Source organism: Teleopsis dalmanni, chromosome 2 (assembly GCF_002237135.1).
Source record: "Teleopsis dalmanni isolate 2A chromosome 2, ASM223713v2, whole genome shotgun sequence".
NCBI lineage: Eukaryota > Metazoa > Arthropoda > Insecta > Diptera > Diopsidae > Teleopsis > Teleopsis dalmanni.
The window spans coordinates 21,863,160-21,879,442 of NC_051847.1; the positions used below are offsets into that span (position 1 = coordinate 21,863,160).

Here is a 16,283-nt window from a genome sequence, read left to right on the forward strand (position 1 = left end):
GAATTATTTATTATTATTGTTTCACTATATTTACATTTATATATCTTAAGCATAGACTATATACCATATTTTTTGTTCTGGGCAAAAACATAATAGCAATACCTTAATAATTGTAATGTTTGGCGTATTTTGTAAAATCCATTCAAACAGTTCTTAGTATAAAAATATCCACAAATGTATTTTATTTTTAACTATAATTAGATTAAATGGAATTTTTTTACTAATAATCTTTAAAATTTTTAAGTAATATTTAAAACTTGTATTAAGACTAAATTTTTCTCTCTCCTTCCTTTTTGCATATGCAGTAAATTTAATTTTCTGGCCCAAGGCTAATGAGTGTATAGAACACTAAAGGTAAAACCAAGTTATCAATCTGATCAGTATGCGCCTCTACTAGTGCAGTAATAATGGTTGCTGTTATAGAAATAAACCATTTGGGATGTGTCATTGGAATGTAGTCGGCGTAATATAAAGCAATAATTGATAGCATAATCGACACAATAAACGCAAATGTGCCTTCAAAAGACCGTGAATTGTCTGTAATTTAAGGTGAAATAAATTATTGAAATGATTTAATTATTTAGGTAGTAATTAGACATACGATGCCATTTCGATCTGCCGAATTTTGAGCCGATTACACTTGCAGCAGCATCGCCTACTCCAGTTGCTAATAAACCTGACATGAGTTGTAGAAGTGGTAGGCCAGTATTAGCCATCGCTGGATTGCTACCGCAGGGACAGGGATGTATCCAAATTGGTAAAGCACAGCCAATTAATAAAGAAAATGGAGTTAGCGCAAGTATACCAGAATCTTTCTCATCTGAGAATGATGCAAAAGCTTTTTTCAGTGAATTTCCCAGTGGTGGAATTTCCAAAATACGCATTAGTTCCAGAATTGTAAATACAGCTAGAGCTACTCCAGAAGCAATATATAGAAATGCACATTGGTGTAATAATCCAGGTACGAAAACCAACAAAATTAGTAAATGAAATATTTTGCGTACACTAGTAGAAGCTTTCTCTGTGTTTCGCAATTGCCAACGTACAGTGATAATAGTAAGTCCCACAAGTATTATGTAGAATAAAATTATATAAAGCTGAAAATATTTATAACAATAACAACATTATACCAGATGAATATTGAAACTTACTCGATTTGGATCATTCATTATGAAGTTCCATACGACAAATATTGGTATTGGCTTAGTCATTGGAGAGCATGTCACAGTTATTACTAGTGCCAATAAAAGAATATAAAAAGAGACTGGTTTCCGGAAACGCCTAAATTTGCATAGGATTAAGCAACTTATCAGGAGAAAGAACAGGGCATGCTAAAAGTAAAAATATAATAAAATATAATTTATAAATTAATTAGTAAATAATAAAAATTTACCATCATAATGGCATTAAGTTGATTAAATTCTCCACTGATCGGTACCGGAAACATTATATGCAAAATTGAATTCAAAATGAAAAGCATTAGGCCTTGTACGATAATTGTTGCTTCTCCAAATGAAAAGCAACGTGGAAAACCGCGCATAATGTGTATATAAACATTCTGATAACAAAATGTTACACCAAATCCCCAAAATACACCAAAAGGCCAACCTTGCGCTAAAACGACTTTGTAGAGGCAACTGGTCAGTATGCCTGGTATAAATGAGATCAAAAGCTTTGGAAGCAAACCAATGTTCAAGAACATATACATAAAAAAGCAGATGGACTCAATGCCCATGCCAGCAGCTGCAATTGACAGCATGTCGTAGGTCAGTGACGGAGCGCATGATGTTGCACGCATATAACGTGTGGCAAAAGCCATCGGTAGCAAAATACAAAGCCAGTAGCCAGGAGAAGCATTTGACCTGTAAATTTAAAAAATAAGAAAAAAAACAAAATAAGTGCAAACATTTCTTTGTATACGTATATAAAAAAAATATAAGTATTGTGTATAATTTTAGTTTAACCTTTTCACCCACGAAATCTGATATGATTTAATAAATATATATTTATATTTATATGAGTTAAATGACAATATTATAAGTATACATACAAATTTTATTATATTTATGTAAGTGAGAAAGGAAATTATCAACTGAAACTGAACTAATGATAGCACTTTTATTGGATTTGTGTAATTGACATAGCGAGTACAAAGTATCAATAATTTTTTATACGTAATTGATAACATTTATATGAATCACGTTAAATAATTTAATTTCAATAATTATTTTACCTGTAGGGGATCAGTGAATTGTTATTTCCTCTCATACCAGCTCTTATATGTTGATGTGAGTGATATCCTTCGTCACCAGTTGAATCAATAGAATCGCTGCTGTAACTGCTTTCGGAACTGCTTACCATAACAATTTATATTATATTGGAAGTCGAGGATTTCAAAATCAATTGATGGTCACTTCTATTTGCTAACTGCACACTAAACTTGTTTGAGTTGAACAAACAAAAAGGAAAATAATAAATAGCGGAAAACGCAAAGTTGCATTAAAACTTTGATTTTTGTTGCTATCCAACTGGAGTTCTGCAAGCATATAACAGCTTGGAGTTGCTTTATTGAACTTGCTTTTGGTTATAAAATTTCTTAACGGTACTGGTTAATATATAAATGCATGAATAACGACGAGAGTATTTTTAAATTAAATTATACAAGACCACTAACTTGTTGACGTTAATGCAGATGATTTGCACAACAATTCACAATAGTTAAAAGCTTAAAGAGTTACATTAATTATTTGCACTTAATAAAGTAACGTATCACTACTGTGAATTAGCATTTTTCTTATAATTATTTGCAATATTTGAAAACAAGGTCAACAAATTATATTAATTAGAAAACATTATTTTATTTTTTTATTTAAATGCATTAAGGGACAACCCTTTTTATTGTTTTATTAATATTATCGTTTTAGTATTATTATTTTATTAATATTATTATATTAGTTATATGTTTTTTCAATGCAGTCTTAACTAATAGTCATATTATTCACGAATACATTTTATAGAAAAGATTATGCAAAAAAAATTTGATATACACTTCAATAAATGGTCATAAATGTTTAGATCTATTAATTTTTAGTGTTACATATCCATTATGATTGGGTCATAATGGATTAAGCTACTTATTGGAACTAATACTTTAATTTATGGTGTTTATGTTTCAACATTTCCATTAAAGTAGATGCGTTTCAATTACTTGATAATTGAAATAATTCTTATCCAACAAAGATAAGAATATATATATATTTTTCTTTTTAAACTTCTAAACCAATTTTGGATCCATCTAATTAAACTCAACAAGACATGTGTTGTTTTCATTGACATAGTTTTTGTTATGGATTGAAATAAAATTTGTATGTATCTAAAACATATAGCATTAATAGGCATAATCTATCATATTTTACAAAGATTTTCATTTTAATAATTTAGATACACTCTTTCTAACTAATGAGCGACTTAAAACTATTTTTAGTAATTATTAGTAAATATTTACGATTCGAATTTTTAATAGTAAACAAAGAGATTAGACTACGTCTATGCTATTCTTGAACATTATATTGAATATGTACCATCGTTTTAGTCTTTTATAGTGGATTGAATGGATCAATCTATTTCAGGTTACAGAAGTACATATTGAATAACACTGAAGAAATGTATTCCTATCTATACAACAATAATTTTTAACATACTTTTTTCCCCGACATTTTTACTGCCATTAACCCTACAGCTTTGGCTGCCTTTATGTGATACACCTTGCATAATGGTATGGTCTTAGGATAAGTTGTACTTCACGCTAATGTAGCAATTTTTCTTGCAATTGATCTACTCTATAAGTGATTTGTTCCAATCATTATAGGCGACTAAAGTCCAGTTGGCACCACCTGATACTGTTTGAAGTATAAACAGATCAGAAGTATAAATCTGGACCACGGGGTCAGCGCCAACAGCTGTCCTGAAAAATAGACTTTGTCCCTTTGGAGATATCGTGATGACTTTTATATATTTCGTAATCGGATGTCGGGCACAAAGAGTCCAAAGAACAGCAGAGGTGTTACATAAGCCTTGCTCCCTCTAAAAAAGAAATTTACATGCAAAACGTATAGCTTCAATTGATACTAACGGAATTGCTTAAAATTGCAATGCAGGAGTTTAACATCGCATACGATACTGGTCAAACGAGATAGTGTGGTCTAAGTATTTTTAAACACGTGACACAGATGAACCTAAAAGTGTCAGAATGATGAGTATAACATAGGTTGTACTCCTATATACAACCATAGGTATCTTCCTTTAATAACATATGAACTCATGTTTTTCTTTTTTGTTTATTTTACCTTTTATTATTTAATTTAAATCGTTTTAATGCAACGATTTGCTTACAAATATATTTTTATATTTTTAATTATTTTACAAATTAATGTATATTAAAGTTCCTATAAAAATATGCACAAAGTGTATACATTTTCGTATATAAATATGTTATTATATCCGTATAATTATATGTAAATGTTATATGAAAACTTACAATATGAAACTTAGTTATGAATTTATATAGTATATTTTATATGAACGGCATTAGCACATAGTGGTATAATTTAAGTGAGTCTATAAAAATAGAGATTAAGTAGCAAACTACTAACTAACTAGCTTATAAATATTTTAACATTAATATGTATATATATTAAGTATAAACTTCTATGCTATAACTAAGATAATTTTGTATAAATTTACTGAAAAATGTTTTAATTTTTTATCACATTTTGACAGGAATGAAATCCTTAGGTGTTTCGAAAGTTTTTTGTATATAAGAATGAAAAGTTTGAGATATTTCATTTTCCAACATTTCAAAAAATGGCAGTACAGTTTTTTTTGTTGGCTTTGAGGGTATTGTGGTTTTATAATTACATTTGTGCTTCTGAAGTTTATTTAGACTAGACACACTTACACTAATTATATGCTACTTAAACAATGATTTATTTGTCATTTAGAAATATTTACTATCCTAGTAAGATATACAATAACCGTAGACACTACTATGAGAAACATACATAGATCATTTATAAAATAGGAACAACAACCGTATATTCTTATTAAATAGGTTCTTGCTGAAAGTATTCATGTTTTAAACAGGCCAGTGCAGATGGTCGTAACCGATAATCATAAGACAACATTTGCTAAAAGTAAAATTGAAACATATATTTATATAATAAATATGTAATTATGAATAAATTAGATAATACTATTCAACTAACACTCAATAAGTCATTGCCAAATTCACATAGGTTAGCACAGAAATCTCTAGGCTGCTTTGGTTGACGTGGTGGAAAATGTTCACGAGATAATGATATTGATTTGGGCCATTGTTGTGCTGTAGGACGACCAGTTAACCTAAAAAGAAAATCATTTATAATAATGAAATCATTATGAATCATTAATTTAAATAATTGTTAAACTTACTCAAATATCCGATCTAGTTGATTTGGTTCCGATGAACCGGGGAATAACGCTTTACGTGAAAACATTTCTGCTATAATACAAGCTGAACTCCATATATCCACGGAACTGTTGTATGACTGAGCAAGTAATATTTCTGGTGCTCGATACCATAGTGTAACAACTAAAGATGTTAATTTCATTTCAAAATCATACGTTTTCGCCAGTCCAAAATCAGCAATTTTTAAATGTCCTTGTGAGGATATCAACAGATTTTGAGGCTTTAAGTCGCGATGTATTATTCGATGCGTATGCAAAAAATCAACTCCTGTTAACAGTTCACGTGAGAGACGCTATTTATTTTAAAATATAAGTAAATTTATATATATATTGTTTTGGATAATAACAATTTGTCCTTACTTGTATTGTTGTAGGTGGCATGCCGGATTTTGGTAAACGATCGATTAAATCTGATAAATCTTGTTCTAAATGCTCGAACACCAAAAAGACCATTAATAGACCTTCGCGCTCCAAATATTGACATACTTCAAAAAGTCTAAAATATTATATTATTAGTATTATCATAATGTATGTTTTTTATTATTTACAGATAATTGTTAAATATAATTGTTAAATATATATTATTAAGCGATAGTAATTATAAAGAATATAGAAAATATTATACAAAATAAAAATAAATAAAATAAAATAAATAAAAACAAATAAAAATAGAATAAAAAAAATAAAAACAAATAAAAATAGAATAAAATAAAATATGAATTAAAAATGAAATAAAACAAATACAAAATAATTGAATTGAAAATTATATAAAATAACTAAAAAACAATATGAGTGTAAAAAAATAAAATAAAATAGTATATATATAAGAAATAAATATGGTATATAAAAACTAAAATAAAATAAGCAAATAAAAATTAATATAAAATAAATAAACAAAAATGAAAATAAAATAAATAAATTAAAATGTATAAATAAAAATGAAACATATGACTAAATAAAAATGGAAATAAAATAAATAAATAAACGTGAAAATAAAACAAATAAATAAAAATGGAAATATAATAAATTAAAAAAATTTAAAATAAAATCAATAAATTAAAATAAAATAAGTAAATACAAATTTATACAATAATAATAAATAAAAATTAGAATAAAATGAATAAATTTTAAGTGTTAAATAAGCGAGCTAAGCCCGGTAATATTCAAAAAACCTATTAATATTAATAATGAATATAATATAGCTAATAAAAATGAATATAAAATAAATAAATTGAAATAAACTATACATTGTCGTTTAATGGCTTTCAAATCAAAAAAAAAAATCTAATACATTTTAACTTTTTAAAATTATAGTCCTATAATGCTCTATGGTAATACATTTTTGCATTTTCTCATCATCAATACAGATATAGTATATTCATATATCTACATATATATATATGGATTTGCTATATCCATGTTGATACATTGTAAATACTTATATATTGTATATATATATAAAATATTGATTATTCTATTTTTATTATTATTATTTTTTTCAACAAATAAGTTTAGCGAGCCAAAAGTTTTTATAACAAATATGATTGTTATGAATAATTATTTAATTTAATTTAATTTCTTTTTAATCAAATATGTTATTTATTTTTATTTTAAAATTCGACAAATTTGTTTAGGTTTAAATTGTTTCGATTCCACGTTTTTAGATATTCACGATCTGTCACAATTTTTTTTAAAGCGTTAACAGCGCTACGCTACGTACACTCAAAAACTTAAAAATTAAACTCAAATAATTCACTAACACAAACTTCCATTGATAATATATGAGCATAAGAGACCACGCATATTAAAGTAAAGCAAATGAGAATGAGAACGTGAGAAAAGCACATACAAGCTCGCTCACAACTATACCCCTCACACATAAATTCGCCGCAACTACGTAACATGAACTAAAATAAATGAGAAAAAATTTGCAATTCCCCTTCTTTTGGACTGCAAATTCTGCTTATTAGCAACAGCTGTTTTATCTGTTGGTCTCACAACAAAAACAAAACACAATGTGTTTACATACACTTGTGTTTATTGGAAGTTGAAATTAGCCGGTTTGAAAACAGCAGAGTACGGTTTTGTTCGTTGCTCTTCTGTATAGATAAGTGTGTTCAAATGTGTGCCGCTGTTAAAATATACATTCTATTCTAGTTGAAAATAAAAATAAAAGGGGAGAAAAAACAATGCAGTGCTTTTTCATTTATCAGCATTCGCGGTGCCACTGTGGTGCTTGCCGATTACTAATCACAGTCAAAAGCAAATTGTGTACAATAAAAACAAATATAAAAATATACAACAAATATTTAAAATATGCATTATATATATTTATAGATATTTATTATGTATATTAGCAAATTAGCAAAATAAATATGAAAAAGAATATTATAGGCACATCCAAACAGTAAACAATGTAAAACGATAACAATTTCTCATTGTGCAAATAATTCGCTAGCGATGGGCGATGGGGGTTTCGAAATAAGTTCCTCATATAGACAAATTAGTTGGTTGTTTATGCAAATTTAAAACAAAAAAAAGCCACAACAATGAGTCCAATAAATAAACAATAAAAAACAAAACAAAAAAGCAGTTTTGAAATTTGCAGTTCTTCCGCTGTAACAGTGCGTCTCTATACATTCAGCGAAATCATGCGTTGCCTCGTCACACACAATAACTCATTTCCTTTCCTGCTGTTAGGAACAGCACAGAGACTAGCAGTGAATGCATGCACGAAAGAATGAAAGAGGCAGATAACCTGTTAAGAGTTGAAGGCACTAACGGCTGTTAATTTGCTTGAACGATTGAAAGATTCCTAAACTTCACACTCAACGGTCGATTTCTGCTTTATTTATTTATTCTTATTTTAATTGTGCAATTATCGAAGATTGCATAATTTTTACTTAATAAAAAAATTTCTGTCGTGCATTATGATAAGATTTCCACTTAACGGCAAATAAATACTTAATTTTAGGTAGTAGTAAACTTTCATTATTTTTATGCATTCGCTCTTATTTTATTTTTATAAGTTTACTTCTGCGTTACGTTTGCCCGACGTAGTTCACAATGATCATGACTTAATTTTAGTATTATGATAAATCGGATTTAGTATCATGATAAATTGGATTTAGTATCATGATAAATTGAATTTAGTATCATGATAAATCGGAATTAGTATCATGATAAATTGGATTTAGTATCATCGGATTTGGATTTGGTATTATTTTAAATAAATTACCGTGTGAGACATGAACCCACTAAACCACCTCTTAGAAATGAATGTAGAAGATTTCCACAGCATTGTGAAAACTTCATTCCAGTAATCAGGGGAGAGAGGAGAAAAAATAGTCTCACACGGTGGCTTAAATAAATTAATAGATGCAATAGTTGTTCCAAATTTTCTGAGGTAAATAATTGAAAATATTATTTATTTTAGATAAAACAACTAGATTTCCTGTTTCCAAGGAGAGCCACCCACAAACAAGCCCAATAAAAATAATAGATAGAACAGAATAGAAAGGAACAAAAACAGCTCACGTTTGAGATTCACTGTTCCTAAGGAAAGTGATATAAGTACGTTTCACCAAGAACGATAGGATGATATACGTTACGAAAACATAAAAATAAAGTGTTAAGAATCTTTTGTGTTGAAAATTAGAGAAATACTAAAAAAATACTAGATATTCTGTCTTCCGATATCTGATCAAATCATAAGATTTTGTTATATCCCTCCAACACAGAAGAATTCGTTTCTAATACTATCTCATATCGAACTAATATTGTTCTATAAACTGAGGCGGATTATACTATTTTAAACGTACTATTCGTCTCAAAGTATCAGTGAAAACCGATATTGCTTCACATTCTTTAAACAGAAAAAGAGTCTATTACTATTTATGAACTCATATTAATTTTAGTCGATATTGCACATCAGGTATCGTATTAGGGAACCCAATTCGTCCCTGCTGAGAAAGAGATCTCTTAGTGAAATTAAATAATAATATATATTATTTTAATATATAATCTTATAAATGATCTTAATACCTATAAAATATTTATCTTGTTACATAGAATATAAAATAAAATATTTTTCAATATTGTAACAATAAAGTGTTTAATCAGGTGTTAAATATATATAAACAGGCATATAATTTTTAGTAAGGTAAAACTATATATTTTTATTTGAGATAGATAACCTAATCTTATCTTAAAAATTTTCCTTTAATACAATATATTTTGTTTAGTATTACAAATAAATGCATCCCTTAGGGTCATCTTATGTAGAGTGTCACGGGCACGTTAATTTGACTGTAAAAATTTACTCTTTTGGGTTATGACGAAAATGCATGTTTTGTTCTACTTAAATTTTAAAGGAAATATATACATGCATACATGCAATACTACTTTGACTGAGTGATGAGGCACAGATAGACTCGGCTCTTATGACCGAATTTAAATGACATTTGTTTTTTTCTCTCACTCTCAGTTTTTAAATATGCATTGAAAGCAACAACAAATTTGATTTTGACATAACATGGGGCCTACTATTTTATTTGTATTTCTTGAAAAAAGTACGTATCCACATTCGAAGTAAATGCAATACACTACATAATAAATTTATAACATAATAATATTTCATATTTGTATTATTTTGAGATACATGAGCAATAACATACTTTTTAACATTTTATGATATGTATTTTATTGGAGGTAAATACAACCCTGCGGCGAACTGCAAGCAGTAGAAGGAAGTGTGAGTAAGCACCTTACATCTAGTTTATGTGTTGTACACAGTTTTATTAAATTGAATTCTTTTCAATAAATAGAATAATAACTAAGTAAATTGCAAATATACAGTCAGCGACAAAACTCTACATACACCTCCCATTTTTGCTAGCTCGTAAATCCAGGGACATAATAGAAAAAAGTAATGATACAGTTTTGTTTAGAACTGTTTTTTAATAATAATAAACAAAAGAAAATCCATTCATCAATATAAATTAACAAAGTTATTCGAAAAAAACCTAAAAAAATCATTGACAAAAGTCTACATACACTTCATTGATTTTTAGATATAGTCGACAGAAATATAAATGTTAAACGGGAAAGTACCGTTTTTCATATTTCATGCTTGTGGCATGAGTCATACATTTATATAATGCACTTAGTTGTGCTTTGAGAGTGGTATTTAATTGACACGATGGGTCCACGAAAAGAATTTCAAGTGATATACGAAATCTGGTTATTAAGCATAGAAATGAAAAAAAACCTTATGGTAAAAATATCAAAATTAGTAAATTTGACTCGATCAACAGTTCAGACGATAATAAGAAATTATAAAAATACTGGTTCTCCTGAAAATAAACCTCGCAGTGGCCGCCCAAGGATACTCATACGTAGGGATGTCAGCTTGGTTTTAAAAGAAGTTAACAAAAATCCGAAAGTAAGTGCCTTAAATTTAGTCGAACACATTGCTAATGCAACTAGGAAGCATGCCAATCTACGTCAAAGTTATTTTTCCTACTTCAGTTGCAGCTACGGCTCCCCAAAGCATAGCACTGCCACCACCATGCTTTACAGTTGGCATTATATGCCTCGGATTCAGTGCTGTTTTCGCTTTCCTCCAAACTTTAGCTCTCCAATCGCGTTGAAATATATTGAATTTCGATTCATCTGTAAATAAAACCTGCTTCCAGAAATCAAAATTCTTTTCTTTATATTGTTTGGCAAACTCTAAGCGCAGCTTTCGGTTTTTTTCAGAAATTAAAGGTTCTTTGCGTGGTATTCTATCATGAAAACCGTGGCTGTTCAACGTTCTTTCTACTATACGTGGATTGACATGCTTTCCAGTTGCATTAGCAATGTGTTCGACTAAATTTAAGGCACTTTCGAATTTTTGTTAACTTCTTTTAAAACCAAGCTGACATCCCTACGTATGAGTATCCTTGGGCGGCCTCTGCGAGGTTTATTTTCAGGAGAACCAGTATTTTTATAATTTCTTATTATCGTCTGAACTGTTGATCGAGTCAAATTTACTAATTTTGATATTTTTACCATAAGGTGTTTTTTCATTTCTATGCTTAATAACCAGATTTCGCATATCACTTGAAATTCTTTTCGTGGACCCATTGTGTCAATTAAATACCACTCTCAAAGCACAACTAAGTGCATTATATAAATGTATGACTCATGCCACAAGCATGAAATATGAAAAACGGTACTTTCCCGTTTAACATTTATATTTCTGTCGACTATATCTAAAAATCAATGAAGTGTATGTAGACTTTTGTCAATGATTTTTTTAGGTTTTTTTCGAATAACTTTGTTAATTTATATTGATGAATGGATTTTCTTTTGTTTATTATTATTAAAAAACAGTTCTAAACAAAACTATATCATTACTTTTTTCTATTATGTCCCTGGATTTACGAGCTAGCAAAAATGGGAGGTGTATGTAGAGTTTTGTCGCTGACTGTATATGTTACAAGTATACAACATGTTTCCTATCTAATCGCTTAAAAACTATATCTCGGACGTTATTGAGTAAGGCTAGTAAGAAAAAGATCGCTTTCAAACTAATCAACGATTTATTTTGAAATACACCAGCATAAAATAAATAAATTATAAATACAATTAATAATACTTATAAATAATAATTCTTAATATATCGCTCTTTTTAAAAAAAAAACTAAATTCTCTATTAATAATAATAACTTTCATTAGTACATTTATTTATTTATTTTTTATTTTGTAAAACTTACTTGACAATATTTGGATGATCCGATATATTTAATTGCTTCAGTAAGGCAATCTCACGCAATGTTGACATGGGCACACCATTCTCAGTCAGCGGAATTCGTACCTTTTTAATGGCCACAATTCTGCCAGTAACGTTGTCTCGTGCACGATACACAGTTCCGTAAGCACCTTTCGTCGAGTTTATGTGTTATACACAATTTTTTGTTTTTGTTATTGTATTTAATTTTGTTTATGTTATTTAATTTTATTTTCCGTTGATGCAGCCACAGCAATTACAGTTTAGAAACACATTCAAACGACAACGGTGAAAAGGAAGAAGCATGCAAAAAATAAAAAGAACAACATTAAATTAAAAAATGAAAACAACAATAATAAAGAGGTCAATGTCACATCGTTGCATATACACAACAATAATACATTGTGTTGTTGTAGAGATTTTGTTATTGGTAGTGAGTTTATTTGTGTTTATGCTTTAGGTTTTTGTTTTTAGGTTTTTTGTTTTGGTTTTGCTTTTGCCTTACAATTGTTGTTATTTATTTTTTGTTGTGCAGAAATAACAACAAAACGCATAATGTGGGGAATAAAAACAATGGAGTAGTACATAACGTAGGTCGGCCGGGCGTCAATGCTTAATTGCATTATGCACAGAAGCAATTATGTTTAAATTTTTTTTATTTAGAAAGTAAAAATTACGATTATACACTACAATATTATTATGTATTAATTAAGAAAAAAGGTAACTTAATTTACAAAATATAATAGCCTAACAAACTTTTTTTTTTATTAAATTTGATTTTAATGTCAATATGACATGACAGTAGTGACTATTTCACTTAAGAGAAACTGTCTTATTTTATTTATAACTGAACTAAATTTTAAATAGTGAAATGAGTTTAGTTTAAAAATTTAAAAAAACTATGTTAAAAAGAATTTATTATAATATATTTTGTAAATTAAGTTACGTATTGTTAATTCATACAAAATGATATTCTAGTGCAGGGCAGTCCAGACCAGATGAGATCGCGGGTCAATACAAATCACTGTACAGATTGTAGAGCCGCAGAAACAAATACATACGTTCATAGTTGTTTTCAACAAAAATAAAAAAATGATTATAATGTTAATTTTAGTTATATTAAAATTAAACAATTTAAATTCATTCATTTGGTACACTATAAAAATAAAATAATGTAATTTTACCAAAGTACACCAAAAGAAAATTTATGTTATTGTAGTAGATTAGCCGCATGTGGCCCACGAGCCTTTTTTTGGATAGCCCTGTTCTAGTGTATAATCGTAATACATTTTATGGGCAACAAAAAAAAAACTTGGATTAGAACTAGTCATAGGTTAAATATTTTTTAGATAGAGTCTTTTGGAGTTCATTAACACCAGTTTTTATAAAGGAACTATATGTTCATATGACTATTATAACAAAATTAAAACTAAATTCTGTGATGTTAAATTTTTTCTTTTACTTTCTGAACTAACAGTTGTTATGTGGGCATTGTGGTAGTCAGAGAGAATTATGTCAAGTGAGAGCTATACTAAAAATTTTTTGCCAAAATGGTTTTGCAGATCACCATATTAATTATAAAAATAGTTTGAGGAATGTGTTTTGATAAACAATTAAAAATATCTGAGCATAGCTGAATAAAACTTGGTAAAAGGTGAATCCTCCTACTCAGATCTCCTTATCGACCTAGTTCAAACTGTACAAGAAACTTACCGGTTAGCTGCTGCAACTCAAACGTAACCTGTTCAGCACTATGGTATAATTACTGACAGCTCACTGTGTACTATGAAGATATAATATGAGACTGGATCAACCATATAATGACATTTGTCAGGATCAACCATATATATGACATTTGTCGGATGAAGAGGAAACCGTACTATTCCTCCTGTCTTAGTGTCCATCATTATTGGCTAGGAAAAAATTTAAAATTTTTTCGCACCGTTTTTTACTGTCTTCAAAGAGGTGTTATCGAGCAAAATTGGCTAAATTTATAAATTTGTCAGGATGAGTCACTTTTACTTTAATGGAGCAGTTCGTGCCTTTAAATATTGTTAATGTGCTGAATTTCTCTAATTTGCGTATGAACAAAGGTAATCCATGTTATCACAACAGATCATTATTTGAGGTTGAACTAGCGGTACAAAACTCACTTGAACTCAAATAATAGTCTTGTCTGTTATCACGGATTGTCGTTGTTCATACGTAGACAGAAGGTCAGCGTACAAAACAACTCTGAAAAGCACGGTTCCTTTATTAATTTTTGTTTGAAATGAAATATCTTTTTAAACAATAAATTCAACTAATATCGCTTTCGCGGCCCTATGCTTCTCCCAGGAGTTTGAAGGAATTTATAAACATATATCGCTTTCGATTGGCAAATCCAGGCTAATTTTTTCCCCAAAAGGTGATTTTACTGTTAGTACAACAACATACTCGAGATTAATGTAAAACACTCTATATATTTTGGCAGATTGATAAAAATACCCTGGCATTAAGAACTATTTTATGTTATTTTACAAAAATATTTACGGATCACTGTAAACATGTCCGATTAAGCCACAAAATTCGAGCAAATATTGAGAGTTCGGGTGCAACTCTATACTTGCCAATAGAACACGACATAAGTTCAAATGTTCCAGTTTGTATGGCAGTTACATGATAAAATGAACTAATATTGCTTAGTGTAATATGAATGTCAGGCACTTACAAGATATAATCGAACTATTTCAAATATTTAAATATTTATTTTAAATATCAAACTATTTAAATATATATAAATGACTGTAATGTATAATCAACGTTTTTAATGACTGTGATATGAAATTCAATCAATTACAAGATAAAATCAACAGATTTTGTTGAGTCTGATAATGTGTAAGTTTAAAAACTGTTTCAAAAATATTTATGTGTTAAATGTCATTAGTGTCACTTATAAAGCAAAGAACTGGAAGGTCTCCAGTTCGGTTACTATGGAATTGAAAAATTACTTATAAAATAGTTTGCTGATGCAAAAAACAAAATATGTATTCATTTATACTTAAAGTAAAATATTATAAAATCTAATATCGCACATAAGATAAGAACTAAATAGAACAAGTTGAAAGAGGAACCACAGCAGAGAACTACAAATATTTTTAAACATTGTCAGCTGTTTCAGCTGCTTTATCTCTATAACGAGTATAACAAATATACGAAGACACATCACTCTACATATATATTTTTTTTAATAAAATTATTGCATAAAGTGGGAGAGAGAATTATTCCGGACCATATCAAGTTTTGTGACGACAAAATTTAATTAACACTAATAATAAAATGTGATAATATAGTCAGCCAGTTCTCTTCAACAGTTTAACAGTAATGTTATGCATGCTGATATGGCAGCAGAACACCAGAGTACGTTCCACATAGGGCAAAAAGTAGGCTAACAGCAAATGCTGCCAGTATTTTTATGATCGCTGGTCTTTACAGCGGGTTTTTTAGTTTTTTAGTTTTTTCACCGTGAAGAGGAAACGTTTTGAGGTATATGGCAGTATATGGCAGCAGATTACTTAGTAGACTCTAGTAATAATACAGTTTTTCTTTAATGTGTTTACGATTCGATTGTAGTTAATGTGTAGTAAATGTGTAGTAAATGTGTAGCATATTTGTTTGTATAAAAGTCTCAGTTGAACGGCAACTGATACTGAAGATACTGAAGAGTCTACAATGAAACAACCTGTTAACTCCAACAACATTAACAAGAACGTAACAGTCGAAGTCATTGTTTCCGTGTACCCCGCACTCACTCGCAATCAACAATTTGAACAATTTTTTTTATTTTATTTGTAATTTTAAATATTTTTTATTTTTTTATTTTTTATTTTTTACTTCTTATTTCATTAAAATTTTTGCTAAAGTAAAGTAGATAAAGTAGTGGAAACCGAAGACAAGTAATAGTAACAAAGAAAAGAGCTTAAGCGAATTTGCACAAAACGCAATAATAGAATATTAAATAAAA

At 28.7% G+C, this 16,283-nt stretch overlaps 2 protein-coding genes across 2 annotated transcripts; both read right to left on the reverse strand.

Moving 5' to 3' along the window:
• Positions 1 to 254: 254 nt before the first annotated feature.
• Positions 255 to 2,635, reverse strand: LOC119683020 (dolichol kinase). The gene is made up of 5 exons (XM_038096615.1): positions 2,234 to 2,635; positions 1,394 to 1,862; positions 1,152 to 1,331; positions 602 to 1,097; positions 255 to 537 (listed from the first exon to the last, which is right to left on the reverse strand). The coding sequence occupies exons 1-5, from the start codon at positions 2,359 to 2,361 to the stop codon at positions 311 to 313; spliced, it is 1,500 nt and encodes a 499-aa protein (XP_037952543.1). The 5' UTR covers positions 2,362 to 2,635; the 3' UTR covers positions 255 to 310.
• Positions 2,636 to 4,343: 1,708 nt separating this feature from the next.
• On the reverse strand, positions 4,344 to 12,451 carry LOC119674095 (cyclin-dependent kinase 6; the record flags this gene model as incomplete). Its single annotated transcript, XM_038085220.1, has 5 exons — positions 4,344 to 5,186; positions 5,265 to 5,400; positions 5,470 to 5,798; positions 5,866 to 6,001; positions 12,267 to 12,451. Coding segments are annotated over 5 exons (870 nt in total), but the record flags the coding sequence as incomplete, so codon positions are not given.
• Positions 12,452 to 16,283: the final 3,832 nt, after the last annotated feature.

What these genes read in the sequence shown, in the direction of transcription:
- LOC119683020 (XM_038096615.1), bottom strand. Translation starts at nt 2,361, where the DNA reads ATGGTAAGCAGTTCCGAAAGCAGTTACAGCAGCGATTCTATTGATTCA. An exon ending in AATTCACTGATCCCCTACAG is followed by an intron (nt 1,863 to 2,233) that starts GTAAAATAATTA and finishes TTAAATTTACAG; the next exon opens with GTCAAATGCTTCTCCTGGCT. An exon ending in TAATGAATGATCCAAATCGA is followed by an intron (nt 1,098 to 1,151) that starts GTAAGTTTCAAT and finishes AAATATTTTCAG; the next exon opens with CTTTATATAATTTTATTCTA.